The sequence below is a fragment of the Callithrix jacchus genome, chromosome 7 (assembly GCF_049354715.1).
Source record: "Callithrix jacchus isolate 240 chromosome 7, calJac240_pri, whole genome shotgun sequence".
NCBI classification, from domain to species: Eukaryota; Metazoa; Chordata; class Mammalia; order Primates; family Cebidae; genus Callithrix; species Callithrix jacchus.
In genome coordinates this window covers 56,764,920-56,777,659 of record NC_133508.1, presented here as the reverse complement: position 1 = coordinate 56,777,659, position 12,740 = coordinate 56,764,920, and the positions used below count along the sequence as shown (strand labels likewise).

Sequence of the window (12,740 nt, the reverse complement as noted above, 5' to 3'; positions counted from 1 at the left end):
AAAACAGTTTTGCATTTCCTCCAAAAGTTAAATTTAGATTTATCATACGACCCACTAATTCCACTCCGAGGTATATCCAAAAAGACTGAAAACAGGTTATTTGTACAAATCTCTACACAAATACTCACAGCAGCACCATTCTCAATAGCCCAAAGGTGGGAACAACCTAAACACCCATTAACAGATGAATGAGTGCACAAAAAAACATCTCTCCATACAACGGAATATTATTCAGACATAAAAAAAGATGAAGTACTAATACATGCTACACCACCAATGAATCTCAAAAGCATTATACAGAGTGGGCCGGGCACAGTGGCTCAAGCCTGTAATCCCAGCACTTTGGGAGGCCGAGGCGGGTGGATCACGAGGTCAAGAGCTCAAGACCATCTTGGTCAACATGATGAGACCCCATCTCTACTAAAAATACAAAAAATTAGCTGGGCATTTATAGTGGCGCGTGCCTGTAATCCTAGCTACTCGGGAGGCTGAGGCAGCCTCCTGAACCCAGGAGGCGGAGGTTGCGGTGAGCCGAGATCGTGCCATTGCACTCCAGCCTGGGTCACAAGAGCGAAACTCCGTCTCAAAAAAACAAAAAAAAGCATTATACAGAGTGAAAGGAGCCACAGAGAAAAAGTCACATACTATATAATTCCATTTACATAAAATGTCCAGAATAGGCAAATTCATAGAGCAAAAAAGGGCAGACTGGTGACTGAGAGGGGAGAGGGGGAACTGGGAGTGACTGCTTAATGGGTATGGGGTTTTCTTTCTGGGGTGATGAAAATATTTTGGGACTGTTCAGAGGAAGTGGTTATCCATCCACCACTGTGGGTGTACTGAGTACCACTCAACTGTATACTTTCAAGTGCTTCATTTTATGTTACGTGAATTTTGCCTTAATTTTTAAAAAGAGAGGGAGTTCGGTGGGATACCTAAATATGTGATTAACATTTTGTTAATTAACAGCTCTCATTGAACATGATAACCAGCTAGAAAATATAAAAGATCTCTTTACAATAGAAACAAAAACCACAAAACACCTAAGAATAAACTCAACAAAAAATGGGCAAGATCTGTATGAAGAAAATGTTCCTATGGATGACAAAGTCAATTAAACAATAAAAGACTCAACATCAAAAAGATGTCAGCTTTTCCTTATTCTATTGACTTAATGAGATTCCAATTTTTAAAAACTCAATAGGGCCAGGCACGGTGGCTCACATCTGTAACCCTAGCACTTTGGAAGACCAGGGATCACTTGAGGTCAAGAGTTTGAGACGAGCCTGACCGACATGGTGAAACCCCATCTCTACTAAAAATACAAAAATTAGCCAGGCATGGTGGCCAGTGCCTGTAATCCCAGCTACTCCGGAGGCTGAGGCAGGAGAATCGCTTGAACCCAGGAGGCAGAGGTTGCAGTGAGCTGAGATCGCGCCACTGCACTCCAGCCTGGTGACAGAGGAAAACTCTGTCTCAAAAAAAAAAGCTCAGTAGGATTTATTTTGAACTACATATTGATTCTAACATTCATTTAAAAAAAAAAAAGGCAAGAACATATGAGGAAACTCTAAAAAAGAAAATTAATTATGAGTGAAACAATTCCGCCAGATTTTAAAATATACTAACTAAAACAATGAGGCATCAACATGTGAACAGGGAGATCAGTGGACCAGAACTAAATGTCTAGGAATAGACCCAAATACATATGGGAATTTAGTATATGGGGAAAGAAAAAATGGCATTTTCAATCAGTGGAGAAAAGATGTATAATTAATCAATGGTTTGGGTACAACTAGGTAATCACAAGGGAAATATAAAGCTGGATCCATAGCCTCATACCCTTACATGAATATAAATTCCAAATGGAGCCAAAATGTAATTTTTTTTTTTTAAGTGCAAGTATGAGCTGGGTACAGTGGCTCACACCTGTAATCTCAACATTTTGGGTGGTCAAGGCAGGAGGGTCACTTGAGTCCAGGAGTTCGAGACCAGCCTGGGCAACAAAGCAAGACCCTGTCTCCACAAAAAAATTAAAAATTAGCCAGGCACAGGGATACACAGCTGTGGTCCCAGCTACTCAGGAGGATCCCTTGGGCCCGGGAACTTGAGGCTGCAGTGAAACATGATCATATCACTGCACTCCAGCCTGGGTGACAGAGTGAGATCCAGTCTCAAAAAAAAATAAATTAATAATTAAGTCAAACTATGAAAGTAATAGAATAAACTATGGGAGAATTCTTTTTAACCTCAGAATGGGAAAGATTTTCCTAGTTATGCCCCAAAATCAAAAGGGCATATAAGAAATCATAACAAATTTAACCACATAAAAATCTAAAATTCTTTCACAGCAAAGACCGAAGGAGAAAGAACAAAAAGACAAATGACAGAGTGCGAAAAACTATCTGCACCTCATATCACAGACAGAGCTTAGTTTCCCTAATATATAAACATCTCCCCAAAATCATTAAGACAACTTAACAGGGAAGAAAATGAATACCGCTGACAAAAAAGAAAATAGAAATATACCTTAAACACAGGACAAGATGCATAAATAAGAAAAATGCAAATTAAAACTAGGTAAGGTAAACAATTTTTGCCCTTAACAATGAAAAGGATTCAAAAATTTGGTAACACTATGTTGTGGAAGGGACAGGAAAAGAGCCACATATTCCAAGTGGGAGTTTAAACTGGTGAAATCTTGTTAGAAAGTAATTTGACAATACCTATCAACATCCTCTGATGCGGCAAGGACCTTCTAGGAACGTGTCCCACAGACATGTGTGTGGAAGGAGGTAGGTCAAAGGTACTGAACATTACTTGTAATACCAAAGGGTTGGAAGCCATCTAAAAGTCCATCAATAAGTAACTGGTCAAAAATATTACAATGCATCTATAGAACAGAACACTATGTAGCCTTTAAAAAGGATATAGGAAGTTTCTTACATACCACCACGAATTAAATCCCAAGACATGTTAAACTTAAAAAGCACAGTGCAGGTTGTATGTGTGGGATGTGCAGTATGTGTAGGATGCTACAACTAGTGGTGGGGAAGTGCAAAACGGCAAAAGTGGAATATGTGCACATACACACATACTTGCTTGGTATGGGAACTACGGGAGATTATATGATATACTGATATCACTGACTGTATCCAGGGAGAACAGTGTGCCTGAAAGACAAGGGTAGGAGAGTGACTTTCACAATATATCCCATTATGTATTTTGAATTCTAATCCATGGACAGATAGGGCCTATTCAAGAAATACAATTGCCCGGCACCATGGCTCCCAACACGCTGGGAGGCCAAGGCCGGAGGTTCACTTGAGCCCAGGAGTTGGAGGGCCACCTGGGCAACACAGTGAAACCTCACCCCTCAAAAAAATTAGAAAATTAACCAAGCATGGTGGCACACACCTGTAGTCCTAGCTACTCAGGAGGCTGAGGTGGGAGAATCACTTGAGCCCAAGAGGACGAGGTTGCTGTGAGACACGATGGTGCCACTGCACTCTAGCCTGGGCAACAGAGCGAGACCTTATCTCAAAAAATAAATAAAATTGCTTAAAAAACAATGGCTGTGGATAGTGTGTAAAAACATGAGAAAAGGTTTATGTGATAATGTTAATTTTTAAAAACAGGAAACAAACCTATATAAATACAATGTCAACCATATTTTAATGGATTAAATAACTGAAAGGAAATCTACCAAAACAGTAACAAAATTTACATTCAGGTAGCTGAGTTGACTTTGTGTGCTTTTTATTTTCTTCTTTACCTTTACTATATTTTTTAGATTTCAGATCAGAAGCATGGATCAAGGCACTCGTGGTTGCTCACGCCTGTAATCCCAGCACTTTGAGAGGCCGAGGCGGGCAGATCACCTGAGGTCAGGAGTTAGAGATCAGCCTGACCAACATCGAGAAACCCCGCCTCTACTAAAAATATAAAATTAGCCAGGCGTGGTGCCACATGCCTGTGATCCCAGCTACTTGGGAGGCCGAGGCAGGAGAATCGCTTGAACCCAGGAGGCAGAGGTTGCAGTGAGCCAAGATCAAGTCATTGCACTCCAGCCTGGGCAACAAGAGTGAAACTCCATCTCAAAGAAAAAAAGCATGATTAATCTTAAAACATAAAAATAATTTTAAATTCTATGTATCTTATAAGCACACAATCGTAACTATCAGCTATTAAGGAAAGCAAAAAAACAAGAAGAAATTTTATCTGTCACTCTCAACTAAACTAAAAAATAAACAAATATTTTTAAAATCAGGCCCACAGATTCTTAATGCCAACTTTCCACAAAAACATCACTGGCGTTTAGCTCCAAACAGACAGCTCTTGACCTGTTTCCTGTAGGGCTGAGAATAAGGAAGAAAACCGAGGCCTCACTCACATCCGTCTGGAGATGTGCAGGTGCCTCTGAGTTGTCATTGATCCTCCGAACACTGTCGTAGTGCTCTCCATACCGATACGCAATGTGTAACTCCCTCACGCTGCTCTTATCTGTACCACGAATCTGTAGACAAAAAGAAGGGGCCATGCCAGTGAGGATCTGAACACTGCCAACTTCTGGAGAGAAATGCCCACCTGGACTGCTGAGGAAGCCCAGTCAGCAGTTCTATGCAGAGACGAATTAGGAACATGCCTGGGATATGTCACAAGCAATTTCCAAACTATCTCCTTCCTACGCCTGTAGGCTTCTATGTGCTTATTTAATATGTAATTCTATGGAAATAAATCCATGTAAGAAATCCAAAAAACAGGGGCAGACTTGCAATGAGTTAAATAAGCTTAAGCTTCAGAGGCTTTAGTACCTCTTAGCCCCTCTAATGCACAAGCCCCTTCCAGGGCAGAAGGCCCAGGGGCAGATCCAGATTTGTTGAGCTTGAAGCCCTAACTATGTGAAGGCTCTCTGAAGAAATAAATGCAAAATTACAAATATAAAAGTGGTGGAACATCTTCCAAGACCTAGAAAGGGAGTCATACAAATGAGTGACCTGACACTTCATTGGCTTCAAGGTAAATCCACCCCTTTCATTAAAACGAAAATAGCATTTTCTGTTAACCAAGTAAGTGAGAAACATTATCAACAACAAACCCAAATCTCCTACCTACATCAACTTCGAAACAAAATTATATACAGTAAAGTAGTACTGCTGCACTGCTCAACCCTGCAGGCACCACTCACAAGATATTCTATGTGAACTACACCCCTGATGCACTCAGGAATGGGGCTCCCTAAAGTCCTGCAGTACAAAAGCCCTAAGGTCTGGGCAGACCCTAAATAAAACCGCCAGCTCCAGAGAAACTCTCATTCTGACTTTGTCCCTTAGAAAGCCCAGTAACTTTGTTTAAACTCCAAAACATCAGCACATTCTTTTGACCGAAAGTCACAGGTAGTAAGATACTACCCTTCATTTAAACAGTATCTGTGGTCTAAAAACAAACCAAAAACTATGGAACAGGAACTACACAAGGCTAGATGTCAGTAGCATGGAAGGTTTTTCCAGTAGACTACACAGACCTCAAGCCTCCAGAGGGTCTGGTTTAGACACATACAAAATAGAGAGAGGACCATTTGTCTCCCAGAAGAGCAATGGGAAAGGAAGCAGTTTATTAGAATCTTTGAATGACATAATCTCTAAAGTACTTACATGCTTAATAATATACATATATTATGAATAGAAAAAATAACTGGAGGAATATTCACCAAATTGTTTACTGTGACTTTCATGGGCAGACTACAGAGGACTTGCATGTTCCATGCTACACACAGCTAGACTGTTCACAGGAGCACATATTCCAATTATAACCAGGAAAGAAATGTAGGTTTCTATATCTCCATTATGTGGGTATAAGTCTACTCTTCATTAATGCAAGAGCTCATAACCATGACAGTAGCAACCAATGGAGTTTCAGTTCTTAAATTTTATGAGATGTTTCACTGGGGTAGGAAGACACAGGGGGTACCAATGGAAATATTAATACATTTATTTTAAAAATATATACTTTCAATGTTCAGGAATTTATGAAAGAGAACACTACAGAAATAAATTTGAAAAAAAAATTACCTATGCAGAATTGTCTTCCACAACTACCTAGGTAACTAAGAAACTTTGGGGAAAAAGTCACCAGTGGAGGAAAAGGCAAGCCGATTACTGAGTTGGTACTATTTTCCTTCAAAATGAGGATCACTATGCTGTGTATTCAAATGATTTTGGTATGTGCCAAAGAGTGTAGGTTTAATGACAAAAAATTAGAACAAAGGGGTAACCAGTATTCTTGCTCAAACATCACCCTTAGAAAAGAGAGCCCCATGGAAAATGATAGCTCTACCTGGTGTCGGGACATCCACAACACTGCCCCAAAGAGCACACACAGATACTGTTTCAGTCCTGCTTATTCTATACCCATAAGGTAAAACTTCTCACCATCCCTGGAGTATCTTATTTTGTCGCGGCATAATTTTGTTAAAAGGACACTGTGCCAGGGACAAAAGGCAAGTTTAATATGACATTCTGGCAAGGCAAACCTGTAAGGACAAATCAGAGAACGGCTACAAGAGGCTGGGTATTGGGGGAGGGGGCCCGTGACTACAAAGAGCCTGGAAGTGACTTTTTGGAGAGTAGACTGCTCTGTGTGTTGATCGTGGTGGTGGTTACACAACTGCGTTTGTCAAAACACATAGAACTATACACTTGGAAAAGGATGAAGTTTGCTACATGTAAATTTTATCCTTATAAACCTATATTTAATCAGCAAACGCTGTGACTGAGCAGTTTACAAAGGAATATATGCAGGTGCCATATGAAAAAAAAAAAAAAGGCACTGTTACCTTTATGCTAATAATAATATATAAGGACAAAGAAGTGTGTGTATATATGTGAACATGGATACATGTGTGTATGCGTTTTAAATGTGTATAAAAACATTGTGGTATGTTCCTTTCTAGTTACGTATCAACACTTTTATAGCTAAGTGTATGTGAAAGACAGGAATACTCACTAAAACATTAACAGCAATAATCTCCCTCTGGGTGATTGAGTAAAATTTTAAATATAATTTTTAGTAAAATATTTTTCTTGCCTTTATGAGCTTTTTCAATTTTCTAACTTTTCTACAATTACAGTATTTTAACTTTTTTAATTAGAAAAAGTGAGAAATGGGGGAGTGGTGGAGCAGGGCAGGGTGGGTGGGAGATGAGCTGAAATCACATGCCATCTTTAGGAGCTGAGGTACAAAGCAACAAGCAGCACTCTGACTTTAGGGGGCGGTAGCCTGTGTTTCCACATTAGGTTCTCTGTCCTCAACCTGCCCAATTAGCTGCCTGTCGAATAATATTTAGAGCATCTATAAAGATTTCTAAATCATATTCCAGACTCCATTTGTACATAGCACAGGGATTACTTCGGAGCCATCACAAGATTCCTGTCTTTGGTTGCTCTGCATAATTCAATGTCACAGGTCAAGCCCCATCATCTTTGGATATTCCAAAGCTGATCTGTAAATACGAGCTTAAGATGAATGTTTAAATAGGTGACCTACCTGCCACAAAGGGGCATTAAGTTGATGAATCACTACATTCAACTGATGGTTTCTTGCAAAGGCTACAATTGCATCATTGCCAGCAAAAGTACCAGGCTTTGCCAAACTGGCCACTGCATGGAAATAGAAAAGAAAAATGAAGTCTTTATAGCGGAAAAATCCAAATGCAAACATGCTTTGGTATTTACTTATGTTCCAAATAATGACAGACAAGGATATATATCTGCAAAGTCCATTAATTTTGTCAGAGTCTAGGAATTTAGCTAGTTGAACAAAACAAAGACTGCTACTCAGAAGAACACTAGTCATTCATAAAGCAAGGACCCATTTATTCATTCCTTCAATGTTTACTGATTACTTCCAATGTGCTAACTCAATAAAAGGCAGTGGAAACATAACGAACACAATAATCCTAGCAGCTTGCATTAGAGAATGGTTATTATGTGTCAAGCACTGGTCTAATCAAGTCTCATAGCCAAGTACTATTATACACACCATTTTATACATGAGGAAACTCAGATGCAGAATAGCTGATAACTGTGCCAAGGTCACAGAGCTGGTACACAGTGGAGGTGAGGTTTCACTGAGGCAACCTAATGCCAAGGTCCTGGCTCTTGGCCACTCGATCAATTTACCCTCATGGAGTTTATAACCAGTGAGGGGCAAACAAGATAGGCACTAATGATGCACAAGTGCCTCGGGAAGGGCATGTATGGTAAGAATCTGGCCTTGTTGCCCAAAGAGAGGTCTGGCCTTTATCCTGGGCCCCTGGGAGGTCATTTCTAACCCTCCAGAATTCCCAAAGGTGACAGGAGTGTCTGCTATTCATGATGGGCCCCTCCACCACACCTGGTATCAGCCCTTTGTGGTGGTGATGGGGTGAGAGGGGAGACTGAGTTCAACCACTCAGACAAGCAAAAAATCAATAAGCAAAACAAAACAAAAACCTCTTGACACCAACGTTGGGGTGAGCTTCCCCAGGTGACAATATTCTGCATGTACCATCCCACACAGATGCCAGGAGAATATTCCCTAAAGACAACAGAAGCTTCTAGTTTGGAACCTTTCCAGGCTGCCCTATGCATCTCTTCCTTTGGCTAGTATTGATCTGTATCCTTCCCCTGTAACAAACCATAACAGCTTTCAGTGAGTTCTGTGAGTCCTATTATCATATTATGGAACCTAAGGGTGGTTCTGAGACACTCCCAACTGGTAGATGGTATCAAAAGTTGAGGGAAGTCTTGAAAGGACTGTGCTCTCAAAACCCTGCAGTTTGCCTAATTCCAGGTGGTGAACATGAGCCAGAGTGGAAGTGAGGAGGGGGAGGTAAGGTGTAGCAGATGAGCTTCTCAGCTGAGACAAATAAGCTAATAAGCTAATACTCAAAAGACAAGGAAAAGTTAAGACAGGAGAAATGGATGATGTTCCAAGAAGGGGCAAGACAGACAGGAGGGACAGAGAGAGAAACTCCAGTATGGCAGGACTGGGCATGCTGAGATGGAAGGGTGGAGGAAGTGAGAAATGTTGGGGGGAATGGCAAGAGCTAAGGACAGAGAAATAAGAAAATCCCAGGTCATGAAGAACTAAAAAGTCTGCACTTTATCCTGAGGTCAATTGGGAGCCACCAACAGGTTTTAGACAGAGGAAAAACACATTTAGAGCCCACTCTGGTTGTAATGCAGAAAACAGACTGAGAGAATCAAGAGACAATGATACCAAACAGTACTACTGAGGAAATCTAAGCAAATGGCCACAGAGGTCTGATCTTTCAAGGTAGAAGCAGTCAAAGAAAAACTACTGAGAATGATAAGATGTAACGAACGGGTTTGAGGAGGGAGGAAGATGAGCATTAAAAATACTCAGGTTCGGATCTGGATATCTGTACAGTTGGGGGAAAGATGTTGCTGATTCTCTGAAACCACAGTCTACAAACAAAGAATAATCCTAAAGATACAGCCAGATGCAAGGGCGACCAGGTCCTCACCAGTCTAGTGAACCATTCGTTTATTCATTCATTCAACAATACTTTATGATGCCTATCAGATGCCGGGCACTGCCCTCAAGAATCTCACAGTACAAGGTAGGCAGACTGACATTAAAAACAGGTAACTATGACTCAAGACTGATAAATGTAATAAGCCAAGCCTTTAACTGACACACAAAGAGAATGTGCAGACTTCCAGGTTTCTTTTCATTTCTGCTCTGGCCATCAAAGCCACTTTTCACTTCTGTGATGCTAAAACTCTTATGCAGCTCCAAGCAACAGGCATGCGTAGAGACATTTCAAGAAAACACCTTTCATTGTTCATCTAAAGTGACTATCACCTTGGCAACTGAAGATGTGAGTTCCCGATCCTGTGACACCCCCAAATCCACCATGTCATCCTCACTGACAGTGTTCAAAGTGGAGTGTCACATCACAAACTAAAACCCTGTTTCATCCAAAATGATGTTTTAATTGAATTAATGACACAATTCATTTCATACAGCACTAAACTACAAAATCTGTCCCATATACATACATTTAATTTTTAAACTGCTGACTCTCGGGTAAACTATGTCCATCTGCTAGCCACAAAGTAATCCCAGAAAGAGGGACCACCTGAACTCAGTGACTGGTACAAACCGTCCACTGGAAGCTTTGCTGCTCTGTGTCTGGTGCCTAATGAGTAAGTTATTTCCTAGTGAGGAATGGGAAAGGCTTTGTGATCACTGATAGCTTTCCTCCCAAATGTTTCCCACCTGCTGGCCTCCCTCTTGCTTACAGCCACCTACCCATTCCCTAGGCAGAAACTTCAGAAGGACCCTTGCCTTGTCTCCTTCCTCTACTCTCCTCACCTCCAATGCATCCCGTCAATTGCACTGCCACAGTGTGGCTTGGTTTGGGCCTTACTCATTATCCTGCCTTGACGGAGAACTCCTCTACTCTCATCTGGCCAATGTGGAGAGCCTTCTAACTAGTCTCCCGTCTCAGTCTCTCCCCATCCATTCTTGACATGGCCTCCAGAGTTAGCTCTCTAAAACACAGGATCAATTCTCTTTCCTGATAAGAGACAGAAAAGTCTATAAGCCCTGTGATGAAAATGCCATTTGTAAAACCTATCAGCAGTAAGCATAGTAGATCCTCAGTAAATATTTGTTGAAATTAAAGTTTACAAGTTCATATGCATTTTCTATAAAAATCTGTGCCTATTAAATAGGAACCAATTAAAATCATGACTGATTTGCCTCAAAGAAAACAGATTGTGTTTGGGATTTTGGTGAGAAATTAACATGACTTTATTGGTTTTTCTAATTTTAAAAGTAATACATGATCATCTAAAAGTCAGAAAAAGTCTACAGAAGAAATTTAAAATACCATAGTTCCACCATCCCCAGATGGCTAACGCTTACTAAGAGCTTATTTTAATTCTGTTATCTAATTTAATCTTCACCAAAAAACCCTATAAGACAGACGCTATTATTATCTCCCTTCTATAGAAATTTAAAGAGAATGAGTAATTTCTGAAAAATAAGTGAAGCTAAGAATTAACAAACAAGTTAGTATCTTCCAGACTTTTTCTACTGTGCCTGTATGTGTACACCTTTTAAAAACAGGATCAATCTGTACACACTATTTTATAGCCTGCTCTTCCCACCCCATTAAGAAGTCATCAAAAGCTTTTCAGATCAATTAACATCACCATGTTTATTAAGGGCAAACACAGTAATACCTACTGATCCCCAACTACCTACCATGCCGCCAATGATCAAGTAGGCAAATAAATATTTGTTGAATAAATGAATGTCATGATTTACATAACCAAACACTTGGCTGAGAGTGTGGAGGATGCTAGGGGACTTAATTCCCCAATGCATGACTGCTGAAGGATCCAATATCCCACAGTGAACCTACCATGCTTCTCAAAAGGAATGTCATCTTCTACAAAGGGTTCAAAATCTTCCCGCTGCTTTATCATGTAGTCCACCGTCTCCTGCCTGTGCTTGAGATGATTTCGTGAGTGTCCCTCCAATTGATCACCAAGAGCTCTGAACAAGCAATTGCTGTCAAAACAACAACATGGGTCAAGACCTTTCAAATATGAACGTAGTTCATCTAAAATATGCTTCATGCCAATTATCCATGGAAATATTTTGTGCACACAGAAGTAAAGCCTCAACTCTAATAGCCCAGGATTCTTCCAAGACCCAGGTGGACAGCACAAGGGCATATTCAACCATATTACCTCCTTGAGAGGGAGCAAACAAGGATTTTATTCCCCATGTACCAGCTGGCTGACTCAGGAGAGTCATTAAACTTCTCCAGGCCTCAGCTGCTTTAATAGTGGAGCTGGTGATATACTAACCACCTGTCTATAAGGTCCAGCCCTTACAGGCCAGTCCACGTCTAAGGGCTATGATTCCCTTTGGAACAGATCCTCTTCCAAAATGATGTCTTAATACTGCCTCTTTTATAAAACAAGTTCTACTACAGCTGCCCAGCTAAGTAATCATTCATTTAACAAAGAGTACCCAAAAAACAACAATTTGTCAAGCTCCCGATACAAACAACTGAACTCAACACTCTGGGTCCTAAGAACATAGTGGAGAAAGTCAGGAGAAGGAAAGTACTTGGACAGCAGCTGTACTGTGGAAAGACACTTCCTCCTCGCCGCCTTTGTCACCCAGAGAGCAACAATGCCACTGTTATTCCTGCAAATGAAAACTTTAAACACCATATTTTGTTTCTCTCAAATTAAAATACTGGTAATAAACAGTAAGAGTTATCTTTACTTTCAAAGCCCTCAAAGGCTTCTGAATTCCACACTATATCACAAACACAGAAGCTCAGATACAGAGACTGAAACAAGACAAATACAATCTGGTATCCTTAAAACTACAGAAATAAACAATTCTGAAGCCAAACAGTTGCCTAGGTTTTACACGAAACTGTTTATTCTTCCAAATGAAAAACGGTGATACTCTAATTCCAAAATATAAACTCATCACTTTCAGAAAGATTTCATGTCTAAATGTGTAGAAGAAAAGGAGGTTTTGTTTTTCAACTCAGAAAAGTGAAATTTCAACAGAAAGCTATAGAAAGGCGGGAATCTCTTCTAATATATGAGAATATACACTTTTTTTGGCAGAGGAAGGGAGAATTAAGACAGATTCAGTAAATTAAAAAGCAAGAAGCTTTGCAACAATCTAAGATA

General features: G+C 40.3%; 1 protein-coding gene across 2 annotated transcripts in view; it reads right to left on the bottom strand.

The window, feature by feature from the left end:
* OTUD3 (OTU deubiquitinase 3) overlaps positions 1–12,740 on the bottom strand; it is a 32,693-nt gene that overhangs the window by 13,405 nt on the left and 6,548 nt on the right. For both annotated transcript variants that reach the window (XM_035307987.3, XM_035307988.3), the window contains exons 2-4: positions 11,441–11,589; positions 7,546–7,658; positions 4,394–4,516 (exon numbers count right to left, since the gene is read on the bottom strand). In XM_035307987.3, the coding sequence (XP_035163878.1) occupies positions 4,394–4,516; positions 7,546–7,658; positions 11,441–11,589 (385 nt within the window). The remainder of the gene's footprint in view (positions 1–4,393; positions 4,517–7,545; positions 7,659–11,440; positions 11,590–12,740) is intronic.